General features: G+C 42.1%; 1 protein-coding gene across 4 annotated transcripts in view; it reads right to left on the bottom strand.

Moving 5' to 3' along the window:
* TRAPPC9 (trafficking protein particle complex subunit 9) overlaps positions 1 to 18,770 on the bottom strand; it is a 271,286-nt gene that overhangs the window by 181,200 nt on the left and 71,316 nt on the right. For all 4 annotated transcript variants that reach the window (XR_014513742.1, XM_083450441.1, XM_083450443.1 and 1 more), the window contains one exon: positions 16,335 to 16,445. Coding sequence is in view for 3 of the 4 variants with exons in the window: in XM_083450441.1 (XP_083306567.1) it covers positions 16,335 to 16,445 (111 nt within the window). In the remaining variant the exon portion in view is untranslated. The remainder of the gene's footprint in view (positions 1 to 16,334; positions 16,446 to 18,770) is intronic.

Genomic DNA, 18,770 nt, shown 5'->3' with positions numbered 1-18,770 from the left:
GGCCAATAAAGCAAGATGAGCGCCGCAACCCCAGAGTCGGCCACGATTGGACCTAATGGTCAGGGGTCCCTTTACCAAAGACCATCAGAGATACTTAAATAAATAGACAGGAATTTTACAGGAGTGAATGCTACGTTCAAAGGGCTCTTCCACATGTGGTGGACTTCTCTGGCTGTTAAAATATTCCGGGTACGGGAATTTGGCAATGTCGGTGATAAAGTGCAACCACTGATGGAGCCTACCAATCCATTATTAGCCAGGCTATGAAATTTCAAAGCCCCTAATCAGGATTAATTTATCCCCAAAATTACCATATTGTTTTTACTACCAGCAACTTGGATTGGAAGAGTCAGATATTGTAAACCCCCTTCAGTTTTCTAGGATTTGGCAAACAGCAGAAAAGTACAGCATACTGATGTGGGAATGTTAAGGATAGCAGGAAAGGATATACTGAATAAGTATTATCCTTCCTTCACTCACGCTAATGAGTGATGTAGCAGAGCAAATTTCCCTCAATGGAAGCTAGTATGCAGATTCATTTGAATCGCTTAGTTAAGATTATTTCCTTGTGTCCCCTTTTGATCCCTCTTAAAAGAATAAAGACAAAAGAGTCTTTCTGAGTAAAGTTTACTCGCATTTCAGTTCACAATTTGATCCCTGAAAGGCCGGCTTTACTTGGTAGTTACATAAAGAAACGGTGAGTTTGTCTCATATGGAAATTGAACTCATGTGCTGCTGGCTGAGAACCAGCAGACAGAAAAATTAATTAACAAAATGGCTGCAGGAGAGCAGCATGGCAGCAAGAGATAGAACAACAGTAGTATCAAGACAGCAAGAATCAAGACGAGCTGAGAAAATGGATGCATGACCTGGCTCTTTTATGGAGTCAGCCAGAGCCATGCCCATCTCCCAGATCACATGCAGGGGGAGGAGCTCCAGAATAGTGGAACAGGAAGTTACACTGACTGGATGTCCCCCTGCCTGTGCCCACTCTAGGGAAATAAGGAATGTTGCATTTGACTGCACCAATGGATTACATCCCACAAGTTATTCAGGTATTGTAGCCATGTTGGTCTGTCTTAATAAATAACAATGATGAAAGATTTTTTTAAAAAAATATTGAAATATGTTCTAGTAGCACCTTAAAGACCAACTAAGTATAAGCTTTCTAGGTATGAGCTTTCGTGTGTATACTTAGTTGGTCTTTAAGATGCTACTGAAACATCTTTCAATATTCTTTTTTTAATCTTTCATCATTTTATCTTTCATCATTGTTATTTATCCCACAACTTAGACATTCTGAAATGACAGCAGTTGAATGGACAGGCAGATTGTTATGGCAGCAATAATACTGTGGTGATCTCCTATTACCATGCGGCTGCTTATTATTTTCACTGTTTATTACTCCTTAAATTTCTTCTTTTAGGGAAAAATTACCCCAAGACAGTGGACAAAATTTTGTATAAAACAGTCGTCAAACAGGTGTTTTTACCATCTTTATTGTTGGCTCAGAGGATTATTATTATTATTACTACTACTATTATTGTTAATTCATAAAATTTCTATATTGCCCTTCATCCGAAGATCACAGGGTGGTTTAGATATAAAAACCCAAAATACATACCATAATAACAAACAAAAATAATACCCCCAACTATTATTATTTCAAACCCACTGGCCCAAGAACCATAATGTTCTATATCTAGTAAAGCACAGTGGGGTCAGCTAGTACTAAATCAACTAAAAATCTAACGATAGCAACAAAACATTTTTATTTGCAATTAAATCTGCCATTCTGCTATTAATATGTAGAACTTTTGTTAGGGTTTTTAAATAGTAACATGGGGGGGGGGGATCCCAATTAGCAGCATTTCCCGCAATAACCTTTCTCAGAATAAATCTTGTGTGTAAGGCTGAGATAGTTACTATAGCAACTGAAGGCAATTTCAAGCCACCGTTAATGAGAAATGCAGTATCTGTTACAGAAGATGCTGCTGGTAGCCTGACACAATGTAAAGAATTAGTTACTGGCCCCTTCTACTCCAAAAGCAGCATAAAACTGCCGTACAAAAATGTTTAACATCTTCATTGTTGTTTCACACTCTGCCTAACGCCAAGCGATCCTGGATCACTGCAAAAAGTGCCATGTTAAATCTTTAAGGTATGGACGGATGGTAGGCAATATTTTTCAGAACTCAACCATACTTTACATCATATAATTAACATATAGGTCATTAAGAAATTGGGCAAAACGGAACACGTTTTGTGAATATAGCCAGGGCACTTTGCAAGACAGACCCTCCAAATTATATTCTCCAATCTGAAAAACCCCAAACTATAAAGTTAAAGCGAGGGGGGATTATGCGGCACTCACAAAGGCCCCCATTGTTGGCCCCAAACAGATTTATTTTTTCTAAAAATAAATCTCTAGAAAGGTATGAAGTGTAAGCAATTTCTATGAAATGGTTGCTTCTATCTTTCAGCATCTTAAAAAGCAGAGACATCACCTTTCCAACAAAGGTCCGTTTAGTTAAAGCTATGGTTTTCCCAGTAGTGACGTACAGAAGTGAGAGCTGGACCATAAAGAAGGCTGATCACTGAAGAATTGATGCTTTTGAATTATGGTACTGGAGGAGACTCTTGAGAGTCCCATGGACTGCAAGAAGATCAAACCTCTCCATTCTTAAGGAAATCAGCCCTGAGTGCTCACTGGAAGGACAGATCCTGAAGCTGAGGCTCCAAGACTTGGGTCACCTCATGAGAAGAGAAGACTCCCTGGAAAAGACCCTGATGCTGGGAAAGATGGAGGGCACAAGGAGAAGGGGACGACAGAGGACGAGATGGTTGGACATGTTGTCGAAGCTACCAGCATGAGTTTGACCAAACGGCGGGAGGCAGTGGAAGACAGGAGTGCCTGGTGTACTCTGGTCCATGGGGTCACGAAGAGTCGGACACAACTAAACGACTAAACAACAACAACATCTTTCAATGTTTTTAGCCAATGAGTGATGTCAGAGCTATGATTGACAAGTCAGCTATTTCCCCCTTGCCTCTAGTGAATTCTGCCTTATTTTCTAGTTAATAATAATAATAATAATAATAATAATAATAATAAATTTTATTTATATCCCGCCCTCCCCAGCCGAAGCCGGGCTCAGGGCGGCTAACAACAATAAATGCATCCTACTCAAAATCAAGATCATTTAGCTTAGGGGAGATAATTATTTTATGGGAAGGAGTAAACCCTGAAAGGTGCACAAATCAGACACGATTTTCCTTAATTCGATCATCCCTCTGCCTCAACATCAACTAATACCTTTGATGAGCTGCATAGGCATACTGGTGCTATATATAGAAAAGTTGAGCCTACTGTTGCAAATGATAAATTAATGTAGTACTGCCATTCACACTGCTGGCTGACATATATTTCAATCTGCAGATAAATGAGAAAGAAAAACTCTAGTTATGCAGAAGGAGAACAAGTCATTCAGTAAGAATACAGATGACCTCGCAAGCTGTGCCCACTGTAGCACAGAATTATAGGTATTTCTCAAGGAAACAAGCCAGCACCATATTCTTACACTCTCTGATGATGTTCAGTGATAGATTCTACAAATCCTCCTAGATTTCCAAAAGCCAACACAATCTTAAATTGCCAAAGAAAAGAGCATTTTCAAAGCCATTTAAAGACTACAAACAAAACAGAGCAGCAAGGTACAGCTAATGGTAGGTTTTGCTAACTATCCAAACATTATTTTTATTGTGATAAACGATACAGGCAAGTCAGACAGTCTGCCACGAATAGTTGCTTCAGTTTCATAAATCTGTAACTGTCTCATTTGGAGGGGAAAGCAAGAGTATCGCTTGATTTTTAAAAGCAAATAAATGTTGCCTTATACCAGGGGCTGGAATTTTGTGGCCGTCCATATCAACACCTAACATTTTTGACCATTGAGCATAATGTCTGGGGCTGATGGGAGTTGGAGTTCAACAACATTTGGAGGGGTCACATGAAAATCCATTCCTGTACCAAACAGTTGGTTCATTAAAAAGTTATCCAATGTTCCTGCACAATCCCATTTATTTATTTATTCATTTATTTATTTATTCATCCTTCTTCCCAAAGAAGCCCAGTGTGATGTAAAACAAAGAACAGAACAATGAAGTACATCCCATAAATAAAACACGAGATAACAAAAACAGCAATAAAATATCAAAGCAAAAGCACAAAAACTACCTGCAGCTGTTAAATTTTAGAACAAGTATTATAACAAATTAATTTATAAAAACCTGGCCAAAGAAAAATATATTCTGCTGAAATCTAAATGTAAAAAAACCCCTTGGTATCCCTTCCAACTCTACATTTCTATGATTCCAAGATTCTATGAATCATGTTTCAAAGAGAAGGACATTCTGGATTCAGGTTGCCACCACAAAGAAGGCCCTTTTGCAAGTTCTTATACAATGAATTCTCATGGGGACTACTAGGAGAGTCCCTATTCCGCTGATATTAAGACTTCCTCCATTTCTTTTCAATAGCCAATGTTGTGTATTGAGTCAAAGGATTTTATATCTGTATTATTATTGTCTATATTTGCATTAGGGTAAAGTAACTGCCTTTTGGTTTCAGGGGGTACAGCTACTATTGGTTCATTTAAACTGCTGTATTTGGATCCTCTGTCTTATTGGTTTCCTCCAAAAGGCAGGACTGTGATTGCCTGATATTGTTCCCTCCAAAATGTATCCTTTCTAGCTAGTCCCCTGTCCCTATAAATGTAGCTTTCCCCTCCTCAGTCTTCAGTCTTGTTTGCTGTAATAAAGAAGTGTTACTAGAGAACTGTCTCCAGCAGATTATGTCAAGAGAGCTGAAATCACAAACCCCACGTCACAACAACTGGCGACGAGGATGGGATCCGGAATGCTGAGGAGCGGTTAAACGCAGCCCTGCCTCAGAGTCCGGATTGCAGCTAAGAACAAGACTCACTGGCCAGCTGAGAAGACGACCCTGCCACAGGACAATGGAGAGTCCAAGGGTATTGGAGCCCTTCCAGCCATCAGAGCCCCACACGTGGGAAGACTACGTCGAACGCTTCGAGTTCTTCGCAGTGGCTCAAGGGATCACCGATGCCAGCAAAAGAAGGGCCACATTCCTGAGCTACTGTGGGCCTGAGACCTTCAAGCTGGCCAAGGCATTGCTTGCTCCAGCGAAGCTAAGTGAGACATCTCTCAAAGATATTCTTGCCTGCCTAACAAGCCATTTGGCGCCTACTGAGACCAAGATGGCCCGGCGGATGGAGTTTCATGAGAGGCAGCAGCGTGCTGGGGAGTCTGTATCTGCATTTCTAGCTGAACTGCGGAAGCTCGCTCAGCACTGCGACTTCCAAAATCTGGAAGAGACTCTCCTGGATCGGTTTATCGGTGGTCTGAGCAGCAAGAAAGCCAGAAGACGCATCGTGGCTAAAGAAGAGGTTACCCTTGCTTCAGCCTTGAAGGAGGCCACCGCCACGGAGAATTATGAAAGAGAGGAGCTTGATGCCAGTCGCAAGGCCCCTAAGCCACAGATAGAAGTTGCGCATGCCATGGACGAGCTAGAGGCTACTCCGAGCCAGAGCCCAGTCCGTGGGGTCGAGTCAGTGCGTCAGGCCTGCACAGTGCACAAAGATCACCGAGGCAGGTGTCCAGGTTGTGGCGGAAACCATGAGCGGAAGAGTTGTCGTTTCCGGGATGCTATGTGCCGGACGTGCGGGAAGACAGGTCACATCGCCAGGGTCTGTAGATCGGCGGCGTTGGGAGCGACAGGAACACCTAGACTGGAGCATCGCAGACCGCCCACAGCAACCCATTTTCTAAAGGACTGCCACTATGTAACGGAGATCAACGGGAGGGTCGTGCAGTTCCCAGCGCAAGGCAAGGCACACGTCAAGGTGAAGATTGAGGGTCAGCAGTGCGACATGGAGGTGGACTCCGGATCTGGATTCACTATCGTGTCGGACCAGACCGCGAGGACATTCTTCCCCAGGGGTAAGTTGCCCCCTCTGGAGCCCTTCCCGGCAACCTTGCAGTCATACTCAGCGGGCCGCATCCATGTTATGGGAATGTGTGCCGTGAGAGTTCAGTTCCGGGACAAACAGGCTGTACTCAAACTGGTGATTGCGAAGGGCAGTCGCCCCAGTCTCCTGGGCACTGACTGGTTCCCCGCCCTGGGACTGAGTATATCAGGGCTTAATTCAATCCAAACCTGCCCTGAGATGAGCGAGGCATTATGCAAAGAGTTTGCTGGTCTCTTTAATGGAAAACTGGGTTGTTATAAAGGGCCCCCAGTTGACTTCGAGTTGGACCCTGGGGTGGCCCCAATCCGACTCAAACCAAGGCGAGTGCCATTTGCACTGCAACCCAAGATCGAAGCAGAGCTGGATAAATTGGTCAAGCAGGGAGTTCTCTCACCCGTGGACTCTGCTAAGTGGGAGACTCCAATCGTCACGCCCCTTAAAGCAAATGGGGAAGTCAGGATCTGTGCAGATTACAAATGTACTATCAATAAGGCACTCAGGGGAAACTCATACCCCATTCCAGTCGTATCACATCTGTTGGCTAAACTGGCTGGGGGCAAGGTGTTTGCCAAAATTGACCTGGCACAAGCCTACCAACAGCTGCCAGTAACCCCACAATCAGCGGAAGCACAGACTATTGTCACACATAAAGGGGCGTTCAGAGTTAACAGATTACAATTTGGAGTTTGTGTGGCCCCAGGGATTTTTCAAGGGCTCATGGAACGCCTGTTAAGAGGTCTGCCGGGGGTCTTGCCATTTTTTGATGACGTTTTGATTGCTGGAAAAGACCCACAGGAACTGGTTGCGCGTGTCCGTGCAGTGTTGCTCAAGTTCAAGGAGGTGGGGTTGCAACTGAAAAAGGAAAAATGCAGTTTTGGGGTGCCAGCTGTGGATTTCTTGGGGTTTAAAATTGATGCATCAGGCATCCACCCCACAGATGCTAAGATTAAGGCCATCATCGAGGCACCACGACCACAGAACAAGACGGAGTTGCAGTCATTCCTGGGACTTATTAACTTTTATCATTCGTTCTTACCCCATAAAGCTTCGGTAGCTGAACCATTACATAGACTGTTGCAGAAAAAGAATGTGTGGCGATGGGGGCAGGGGCAGCAGAAGGCTTTTGACTCCTTGCGAAGAATGCTGAGTAGCGGGAGCGTCCTTGCTCATTATGATGAGTCAAAGCCGCTGGTCCTGGCATGTGATGCCTCTCAATACGGCCTGGGGGCGGTGCTGAGTCATAGGGAACTGGATGGGTCGGAAAAGCCCATCTCTTTCTATTCCCGTACGTTGTCGCCCACGGAGCGCAACTATGCTCAAATTGACAAAGAGGCGCTTGCAATTGTGGCAGGAATCAAAAAGTTCCATGATTATGTGTACGGTCGCCATTTCTCCATTGAAACGGACCACAAACCACTGTTAGGGTTGTTCAACCCGAACAAACAAACGCCACAAATTCTCTCCCCCAGAATGTTGCGTTGGTCTATATTCCTGAACGGGTTCCAGTACACCTTGACCCATGTGCCGGGGAAACGGTTGTGCCACGCTGATGCGCTGAGTCGATTGCCCCTTCCTGGCGGGAGCAATGAGGATCCCGCTCCAGCGGAGCACATAATGATGCTGGAAACACTTCCGGGGGCTCCTGTAACGGCTACTGATATAGCTGAGAAAACGAGGAAAGATGCTGTTCTCTCCCGTGTGCTCACTTGGGTGGGGAGGGGGTGGCCAGGTGGTCCGCATGAAGACAAATTCAGGCCTTATGCGACAAGGCAGCACGAGTTGTCCATGCATAAGGGTTGTCTCCTGTGGGGAGATAGGGTGATCATCCCAGCACCACTGAGAAACAGGGTGCTTGAGACGCTTCACATGGGACACCCGGGAATGGTCAGGATGAAGTCGCTAGCCCGATGTTATGTGTGGTGGCCTGGAATGGACCAGAACATAGAACAATGGGTACGAACATGTAAGGCATGCCAAGAGGTGCGGCCAGAAGTGGCCAGAGCACCAGTTCACTGGTGGGAGCAGTCCAGATCTCCCTGGAGCCGGCTGCACTTAGATTTTGCTGGGCCATTCCAGGGGAAGGTCTTTTTGGTTGTCGTCGATGCATATTCCAAATGGTTAGAAGTGGCGATGGTCCCTAGCATGGCATCAGCTGCCGTAATCAAGGTGTTGAGGCAGCTGTTTGCAACCCACGGGTTACCTGAGACCATTGTATCAGATAATGGGGCAGCTTTTGTATCCCAAGAATTCAGGGCATTCTTGGCTGATAACTTCATAAGAGGGGTCACATCCGCGCCCTTTCACCCATCCTCCAATGGGCAGGCTGAGCGCATGGTAAGAACAGCCAAAGAATCCATTGCGCGCTTAATGGAGGGTAACTGGTCAGCTCGCATCGCGCGAATGTTATTTTTGCAGCATGCGACGCCGTGTACTGCGACGGGCAAGTCGCCAGCTGAGCTGCTCTTGGGTAGAAGACTGGTAACGGTGCTGGATTATGTCCACCCGGATAAAATGCCAAACCATAATTCAAGAGCAACCCCCCAGGCTGAGACTGACACAACAAGGTATCTCGCCCCTGAAGATCTGGTCTGGGTGAGGAACTATTCACGAGGTTCGCGGTGGGTGGCTGGTGTGGTCACCCGGGCTAGTGGACCTGTGTCCTATTATGTAACCTTGGAAAATGGGCAAGTTTGGAAGAGACATATAGATCAGCTGAGGCGCCGGGCGCTCAGCAGGGAGGAGTCAGATAATTCATCCCTGGCTAACGACGCAGAGCTGCAAGACCAGAGTGAAAATGGCCCAGAGGTGCAGTCACCAGGGGCTTCAGCAAATGAACCAGGGTCTGCTAGTCCTCATGATGACGAGGTACAGGTAGGGAACCCTGAGATGTCTGGGACTCCATCTGTTCCTGAGGAAACCCCTATAGCAGCCCCTCTACCACAGGTAACACCCAATCCAGAACCGGCAACGCCTGTTGTCAGGAGATCAAGTAGAAGTTGTAGGACCCCACAGTACCTGAGGGATTACGTCTGCTGTGCTCACTAGGGGGGGAGGGGTGTTGTGTATTGAGTCAAAGGATTTTATATCTGTATTATTATTGTCTATATTTGCATTAGGGTAAAGTAACTGCCTTTTGGTTTCAGGGGGTACAGCTACTATTGGTTCATTTAAACTGCTGTATTTGGATCCTCTGTCTTATTGGTTTCCTCCAAAAGGCAGGACTGTGATTGCCTGATATTGTTCCCTCCAAAATGTATCCTTTCTAGCTAGTCCCCTGTCCCTATAAATGTAGCTTTCCCCTCCTCAGTCTTCAGTCTTGTTTGCTGTAATAAAGAAGTGTTACTAGAGAACTGTCTCCAGCAGATTATGTCAAGAGAGCTGAAATCACAAACCCCACGTCACAACAGCCAAGGCAATTTCCACAAAACGTCTTTGTTGTCATTAATGAGACACATTTGCAAATACCTAGAAATGGTAAGTCTGTGGTATGTGCACACACATATATAATATCCCACCACCAGACCGACAGTTTCCCACATGGTCAGCATGTCTTAGAAATGATACAAAACTTACACACCTGTAACACAAAGCAACTCTGTTCAAGAAAAGCACACACAAACAGCACTAGCTAAAAACAGAAATACCCACCAATTTTTAACAAGCACTAACTAGAAAGACCATACACCTGCCAAAATTAAACAGCCAAGGAAATCGAACTCCACCTCAGAGGAAAGACTATTCTATAGCATCGTGGCTATTGCTATCCAAGTCCCTCTGATCATATCTCTTTCAATAAATGAATATGAAACAGGGTATACTGTGCTTTGCAAAAAGCAATTGATGTGGAGGCTAATACAATAGATGTTCTCCACAGTATTTGAGCTAAATTACTACATGCCCCATTAAGAGGAAGATACTACTTGCTAAAAAACAATACACTTACTGTATAAATAAAATTTCATGTAATTTTAATGAAAGTACCTTCATTATGGGTAGTACTGAAATGGATTTCATTTCATTAAACTATTTACATACCGCTTAATTACGACAAAGTGATATACAATTAACTCAGTAGAAAAAGAAAAAAGGGGGGAAACAACCTATAAATCCAGAACTCAGATAAAATGCCTGCTGAAATAATAATTTTAAAAGTATTTAGCATGTACTGGAATTTCCACAGAGAAGGAGTTTGTTGGACCTCAACTGGAAGGGAGTCCTATAAAATGTACACTGAACTGCAAATTACCACGACACTTTGCATTTATTTTTCCTCTGCTTAATGAGTACTTTAAAACATACTCTTCCACATGCACACCTGAAAGATTTCAAAAGATGAGCACCGATAGATTAAATACACCACTAAGTGATTTTTGTTAGGTTCCTCCTAAGAATCTATTTAAGAAGAAGTTTCCATTATAAAACTTAATGAGAAAACCTGAGCAAATACTGACATGCGAAAAAGATCGTTAGTGCTTCAGGAAAAAAGAGAAATAAAAGAATGCAATGCTATTTAAAAATGGAGATGGGGCATTAATAAGTCACACAAAGGTATTCTGGATTACCAGATATTAGCCTTAGATAAGCTCCATTTCTAGCAACACAAGACAGGTATATCAGAGAGAACAATTACAGCTATTAGACAAAGACCTCTCTTCCTGTCACAGTACTATTCAAATATTCAAAATATGAGCCTATCAGAGCACTTAATATTCATCAGAGATGAGACAGACTTTCTCTTGTGTGCCCTAAAATTACATTCTTTGTGCTAAAAGCAAGTAAGCTCAAGACGGAGCGTGTGCTTGGAGTTTCAATTTTTATGGCTAATAGTTTCTTTTTGCAATTCTCCCACCTCACACCCCACCGGCGCCCCAGTAACTCTTATATCGGCTCTACAAAAGATCTAGATGGCTTCTTCATTGGGGTATTGCAGTATGTGCTGGCTTAATACAACAAACATCTATTTGGTCTCATAGGACTCGCAGCAATAAAAAAAAATACAGTCACTATGGTCAGAAAAGCTGAAAAAGAGTCACAGAAATTCTTCAGGAAGTATCCTAAGTTTCCATTTAGCACTCACTACTCCCGTCACCGTGTGTAAGAAATAATGTACCAAAGCTTTTAAGACCTTAACACACATCTGCATGCTAAAGTAAATTAGGTAAAGGTTCAGCTGAGAGACTCTTGTCCATGATTGTTCATGGGAGGACTGCCCAAGTAGATGAAGCTAATTGTACTAGATACATGTACTAGGCAACAAAAATGGTCAAACAAGCATCTGGTTGGCCACTGTGAGAACACAATGCTGGACTAGATGGGCCACTGGCCTGATCCAGCAGAATGTTCTTACTTAAGACTAGTTTGTAGCCAAAAAAATAGTGCAGAAAAATGATAACACAGATTAATGTTGGGGACTTGGTATATGGCTGCTTCCTACCAAAGCAATTGTCCTAGACACTGTATAATAATTATAATAATAATAATAATAATAATAATAATAATAGCCCTACTATGCAAGTTCAGGCTTAAGAGAATTGTTACGATGGATAATTAAGTCCACAGTTCATATCGCTTAACAAGGATAATCAACACCATTGGGACTTTTAGTCTTGGGAAGTGGCCTTGGGCCAGTCACTATCTCTCATTTTACCCAACTTCTCAAAGTTGTTGTGAACAAAAATTGGGGGTGGTGAGTACTGTGTACCTTGAGAACCTTGGAGGAAAAAAGGGAGGATATAGATCTAATAAAGAAGGAAAGAATAGACAAAGTGCCACCATACATGCCTTTCATATAGTCGATTCCAGGTTCAGTTCTCATTATCTGCAATTAAAAAGCATCTTAGCAAGCTGAAATATAGGAAGCTGTTACATACCAAGTCAGAGCACTGGGCCATTTGGTTCAGTATTGTCTACACCAGGCTTCCTCAACCTCGGCCCTCCAGATGTTTTGAGACTACAATTCCCATCATCCCTCATCCCTAACCACTGGACCTGCTAGCTAGGGATCATACGAGTTGTAGGCCAAAAACATCTGGAGGGCCAAGGTTGAGGAAGCCTGGTCTACACACTAGCAGCGGCTCTCCAGCATTCTGCTACTGAGCTGCAGCGCTTCCCCCAAGACCCCTGCTTGCCACCAGTTGGAGAAAACAGTACTGAATCAAATGTCTGACGATGTAAGACCGTTTTATATGTTCATTAGGCTTTCGTTCCAAAAGCAGACCTCGTTGCCGTAATCAAAACCTGCTTTTGAAGATAGGCAGGTAAGAACGAAAAGTCAAACCAAACTCATGATGGGTGCAAAGAAATAGTTACACAAGACTCGGGATTCTACTTCCTAACAAGAGACAAAATAAGACAAAATAAGGAGGCCGGAATGTACTATATGATTCAAAACTTGATTTCAAGGTTAAAATAAGCATTTTCCAGATAAAGAAGAGATAAACTGAAGAATCTCCTACACAAAAACAGGTCTGCCAATATGGTGGTTTTAAGTCTCTTTTGTTTTGATCATTTTGCAGAACACAACCAGAGTATTTTTGCCTAAAGTGGCATATGATCTGCATTATAGGTGGAGTCTTCAGAGTCTTCTGAAGGAGACTCGTGTTTACAAACAGAAGGTCAGATGTTAAAGTACCTATTTCAAGAAATCCTCGGGACATTAAATGAAGTGTTACTGATACGAGCACACATCAATCATTCTTCTTTTAGTAGTCACGCTAAAAATATAGGTGAAATGAGCCATATCTTCAGACATTAACAGTCCTACTCATATAAAATGAATTATACAGGAATTAAAGTCCCATATTTAATCCTCACCTGGGGAACATCATCACAAAAATGGTCTACAAACATGAAATTTTCATTGTCTCGTTTATGATGTATATTGTGGACACTGGGAAGGTATAAACCCCAATAAAGTACAGATTGATATTTCTCTACTTGTTTTACTCAACGATATAATCTTAATTTGTTTGTCTGAGAAGTGTGAATAACAACCAGTACAAATGTCACTTCCAACACATAGAAGCGCCTGTTATCTATACCTTCCGGAAACAACCAACAACATTTTTGTTTCAACAAGCTTTTCCACTAAGATGGAAGGGTCTCTGCCTTAAGGGTTCATTTTACAGTGGTGCCTCGCAAGACGAAAAGAATCCGTTCCGCTAGTCTCTTCGTCTAGCGGTTTTTTCATCTTGCGAAGCAACCCCATTAGCGGATTAGCGGATTAGCGCTATTAGCGGTTTAGCGGCTATTAGCGGCTATTAAAGGCTTAAGGGATTAGCGGATTAGCTGCTAAAAGGCTATTAGCAGCTTAGTGCCTTAGAAAAGGGGGTGGGGAGCGAAAAAAAATCGCAGCAACTCGCAAGACATTTTTGTCTTGCGAAGCAAGCCTATAGGAAATTCGTTTTGCGAAGCACCTCCAAAACGGAAAACCCTTTCGTCTAGCGGGTTTTCCGTTTTGCGAGGCATTCGTCTTGCGGGGCACCACTGTATTTTTAACCCTGTGATGTTTATTTTTGCACCTGTACTTTTACTTATAAAACTATTCTTGTACTGTTTTTAAAATTATTTCAGCTGTTTTTAAAGGTATGTCTGTAAATCGCCTTGGGCAATTCAGAAGTTAGATAATAGCTATAAGCAACTTACTGAATAAAGGTAACAAAGCCTTGCAAAACTGGCGGGATTGCAGGATGTCCTGACCCTGAAGAGATCAGTTATATGAGGACAGCAAGTAGGGCTGAAGTTACTATAGTTCCTCATTGCTTTACTTCGCCCAACAAGGCCTATCTAATTCAGCATCGGCCAGCCAGGTAACTCCTAAAGCTCATAAGCAGGGTATGAAAGCTACCTAATGTTTATTCACCGCTCATGGTACTCAGGAAAATATTACCTCTAGGAAACCAGTTAATTGCTGCAATTCTAGAGAAGTCTTCACTCAATGCAACTTCAGAACACACTTTCTACAGGTGCAGAACCCTAAGTGGAGGCCTCCTAAGAATATCCCAATAACTGGGAAGAGCCATATGGAACCCACAAACATCTTCAAGAAGGGCACTCGCATTGTCTTGCAAACTACAGAAATGATCTGAGCACCCCTAATGAATATTTCACACTGACACTTTGAAGATATTAACAAAAAGGTAGAAAAGTCCCAACAGCAACCATGTTAATTTGGCCAGGTGAACCCAAGTTCATAAAAACTGGTCAGTTTCTATACCCAAGATTTCATGGGTAACCCAGTGATTGGCATTTCAGTTAGGTTTTTCCCTCTTCGGCAACCTCTTCCCCATCCCCTCCAAAAGTCTTTTGAAAACTTTCTAAGCTACCCAAATAGGCAGACAAACAGGGAGCTGCTGAATAGGGAAAAGATACTCAATTCCCCCCACCACCACAAACAAATGAGTCACCTCATTTGAATTGTGTAATCCACTCTACTTCAGTGTTAAGATCCCAGCGCATCCCATTAACTGGAAATTTTCTATGGCATCTTAAAATGCCTTTTTAAAAAGAGGTAAGTGCTACACTTCAGTAAAGGGGGGAAAAACTGACAGGCTGTTAAATCACACAAAAGTGCCATTTGATATGCCTGATGCTCTCCCACCACTGAAAAATACGCAAAGAATAATGTCCTTCTCAGAACTATGGAAAAGGTTATTGATGCTGCTCACGGTACATACATAAAGTCCCATCCTCTCCTAAATACTATCCTTCTCACTTTAGACCATTTTTCAGAAAAATGTGCTCCTACTTGATCTCAACTTTTACATCACCACAAATTTTCTCAGAATAGAGGAGGTTTTTATACAAAAAAATCATTTTACAGAAGTGAAAGCAATTCAGGTAAAAGGGAAGCAAGCCATCAGCTTTAGGAGACTCGTTTTTCATATGGTTTCTTTATACTTGGAAATACATTTATTTTGTGTGGATCATGTTACAGCATCTGAGTATATAATGGGAAGTCAGACGATACAGCCTTTTTTTAATGAGTATCAAGTATAATGTCTTTTCCAGGTACTCTCTGAAATCTGTTTACCACACATTCATGAAACACTTGAGGAGCACCACAAAAGAAAAATGATAACACCGATCTACTGAGATCATCACTTTGATAAATCTCCACACTAATGAGTTAGTTCAGGACTATTCAATGCCAGACGTTCTGTGTGTAGAATTTAAATGCTTAGGTGACACCTTCCACTTTGAATTACAAATTACTCTCATGAAACTTGATTTTAATGGTATGATGATCAAGAACAAAGCATAATAAATTATCAAAAGTAGGTCTACATGTACCGCTATTGATGACCACATATTATTTTATCATAAATAACTATTTTAATATTTTCACATCTGTAAATACAAACCAAGGCACTGCCAAGGTGCTAGTGACTAAATTCGTAACTTTTTAAAATAGCTGCCGAACCATATCAAAGTTACTCCGAAGTACATAACTAAACATTCTTTGTGAGTAGAATTTGCTTGGCAAAACTGACGCTATCGAGATTACAAAATGTGAAAGTTCAGAAATCCAGCCATAATCTGAAAGAAAATCCATGACTTTATTGCTACTAGAAAAAGAGAGTAGTCAGGACCACACTGAAAACTAAATTGAACATCGATTTTTAGTTTCTGATATCTGAGACTTCTAAGCAAGCATTTGATTTAGAATGCCCTGAACTCTAGAATGGCAGGAGTTCAATTATCACTTTGTGTATCAAAATGGCCAGTGAAACTTGTACCATCAAGTATTCTCATATTCTGCTATAAGCATATGCAAATTCATTATCTGACCACTATACTTTTTTTGTATAGGTACCCAAGTGCTCCTATACTCCCCCCTTCAAAATATTGATCACTAGTGAAAATAACTGAATAAAGTTCTACTGTACAGTTAATAAAACAAAATTATGATTTAGGACAGTGATTTAGAGCTTTTGTACTGCACACACATTATTTAAAAAACAGCAAGAGCCTCTATTTGAATAATAAGGTTAAAAAATCCAAAATATAGTTGTTGTGAACACTGAAAAAAGTGATGCAGAAAATATCTATTTCTTTCTGTTTCCCCACACATGTCATCTATGTGTAAATTGTGCTAAGAAAACTTTCAAGTTAAGATGTCTCAAACGAGTCAATTATATTTACAGGGGACTACTTATTAATCACATGCACTGCTGAGCCTCTGAGCTTCTTGTATTCAAGGTGAGACAGAGATGTAGCATACAGGAGGACTTGAAAGAAAGAAGGGGATGAAACTAAGAAGCTGTGTTTTGTCTCTGAACTTACCGCTGACATTCCCCAGCATGCAAAACTAGATCTTCATTGTTCTTTGCACTAACTGTGAGCTCATGTTCTGTTGAGTTGAACACATCAAGGAGGAGATGGCACTGGCGGGTACTATTTGAAGAGATTTAAACAAACAACGTTGAGGTTTTAACAATCATCACAGAGTTACGATAACAGAAAAACATTAATCGTTGTTATTAAAGGAAAGGAACAGTCTGTGATCAAGTCAGTGTTCTTTTTCCATTGCAGCAAATCTCAGCACTTCTCAGAGCAGTGACTATTTAACATTTTAGTTATCATGTCCCAGTCATTGTTCAAATTCAAGTATCACAGTAAACTATGGTTTAATGAGATGTCAGCTTCTTTCTGGTATCAGGTGCTCTCTTCCTCCTCCCACACAGCTGAGATGAGCATGGAGATGTTTGCTTTCAGTTTTAGTTAACGGTGGCTTCTTGTGTCATCTGTAAACTCAAACTGTGATTCAAGTTACCTATGGTTAGTTTAAAACAGCTCAAACTGATTTCTCTAGCTGGCTTGTTTAAACTAACCATAGTTAACACGAGCTGCCATTTCTGGTGTGGGTAACATGGGAATCCACAATTAAAGGCATGGAAACCCATAGCTAAGGTGTCTGAACTCATCCTCTCAGCTATGCTGGAGGAGAAGGAGTATGCACAAACCAAAGGCAGTCACATTGCAGAGCACATCACAGTAATCCAGCATTGATGAAACTAAGGCACTGCAGCCAGGATCAGGACAGGGTGCAGCCGGTATACTAGCCTAAACTGAGCAAAAGCATTGCTGGTCACTGCCACACCATGATGATCCAGATGTAAAGCTGTATTTAGGAGCACTGCCAAACTGCAAACCACGTCACTCAAAGGGAGTACAACCTCATACAAAACAGGCTGAATCTCTACTCCAGTGATATCTGTTCGGGTGAGATAAAGGGCTGGATTGACAGGATCCATTAAGGCAATTCTTATTTTGTTAAAAATCACCCTATTGCACTAACAGTGAGAGTATCAGAGGGAAGAATGTAGAATTTAAGAATGAATTTTAATCTGCTAGTGTTTGAGCTATGGTGCTGGAGGAGACTCTTGAGAGTCCCATGGACTGCAAGAAGATCAAGCCTATCCATTCTGAAGGAAATCAGCTCTGAGTGCTCACTGGAAGGACAGATCCTGAAGCTGAGGCTCCAATACTTTGGCTACCTCATGAGAAGAGAAGACTCCCTGGAAAAGACCCTGATGTTGGGAAAGATGGAGGGCACAAGGAAAAGGGGACGACAGAGGACGAGATGGTTGGATAGTGTTGGAAGCTACTAACATGAGTTTGACTAAACTGCGGGAGGCAGTGGAAGACAGGAGTGCCTGGTGTCCATGGGGTCACAAAGAGTTGGACACGACTAAACAATAACAGTGTTTGTAACTAGCTGGTGGCCCTAAATCCAGATCATTAGGGCTACAGCATGGATGTATGATCTCATGCATTTGGTGTCAGGGTTATAAGTAACTGTGCTTGGATAATGAGTCACACAATGCCCTTAAACTTTTTAATTCTCCATTTGCCTTAACAATACTTCTTCACTAGATGTGCATATCTTACACATTCTAGGTTTACTCAAGTCATTTTGAGAAAGCACCATTTTTTAAAGAATTAAAATCTATTACAGTGCTATCATAACTTGATAAAATCTTCAAGCACTGAAAAACATTTCATCAGCAAATGAATATATAAAGCATTCATCACAGGAAGAGAGAGAGAAAACTAAATTCAATTGAGTGGAGAAGATGAGACAGGCAACTACTATTGCTTTATTCATTAGCAACGCTAAAATAGAAACTCATAAAATTTAACTGAACCAAATGACAGACTGCTCTAGTTTGGAAAGAGGCAGATTTGTTGAATTTTTGGCATTAGGAGAAGCAGCTGAATTACAGCGAATTTCTCCCAACAGGCAGAAATGTTCTATTTCATAATGCATGAAACCAATAGAAGGTATATTATATCCATGCTGCATGACAAAAAAATAAACTGAGAAGCTGCTGTCTTCTGCTGTTAGGTTCTTCCACCAGGTGGAAGAGTCTAAGCCTGCTATGCTGTCATGGGATGGTCGTAAACACTGTAACTGCTGAAAGGAATGATTCTGTTACAGAATGCTAGCTGTTTCTATGAAAAGGTCAATGGTTTTTTTTAGGGAAATCTCCATGTGAGAACTAGAGAGTGGCTGTGTATTTTTTGCTAGAAATGAAATACAGGCAGACAGGAGAGTCAAGCATTCCTGGGAACTGGACTAGGGTGATGGCTTAAGAGTGGCTGGATGAATAACTGTCTTTCTACAGGCCCTGCGGTCGTCTGCAAGGGATTTCCACATGGCAAGGTTGATGTTCCCAGCAATGAACGAGGTATCCGTATTGTGGCCTTGCCACTGTG

This window comes from Podarcis tiliguerta (genome assembly GCF_965153285.1).
Source record: "Podarcis tiliguerta genome assembly, chromosome: 7".
Classification (NCBI taxonomy): Eukaryota; Metazoa; Chordata; class Lepidosauria; order Squamata; family Lacertidae; genus Podarcis; species Podarcis tiliguerta.
Note: the sequence above shows the minus strand (reverse complement) of the source record. Positions and strands in the feature narration are given on the sequence as shown.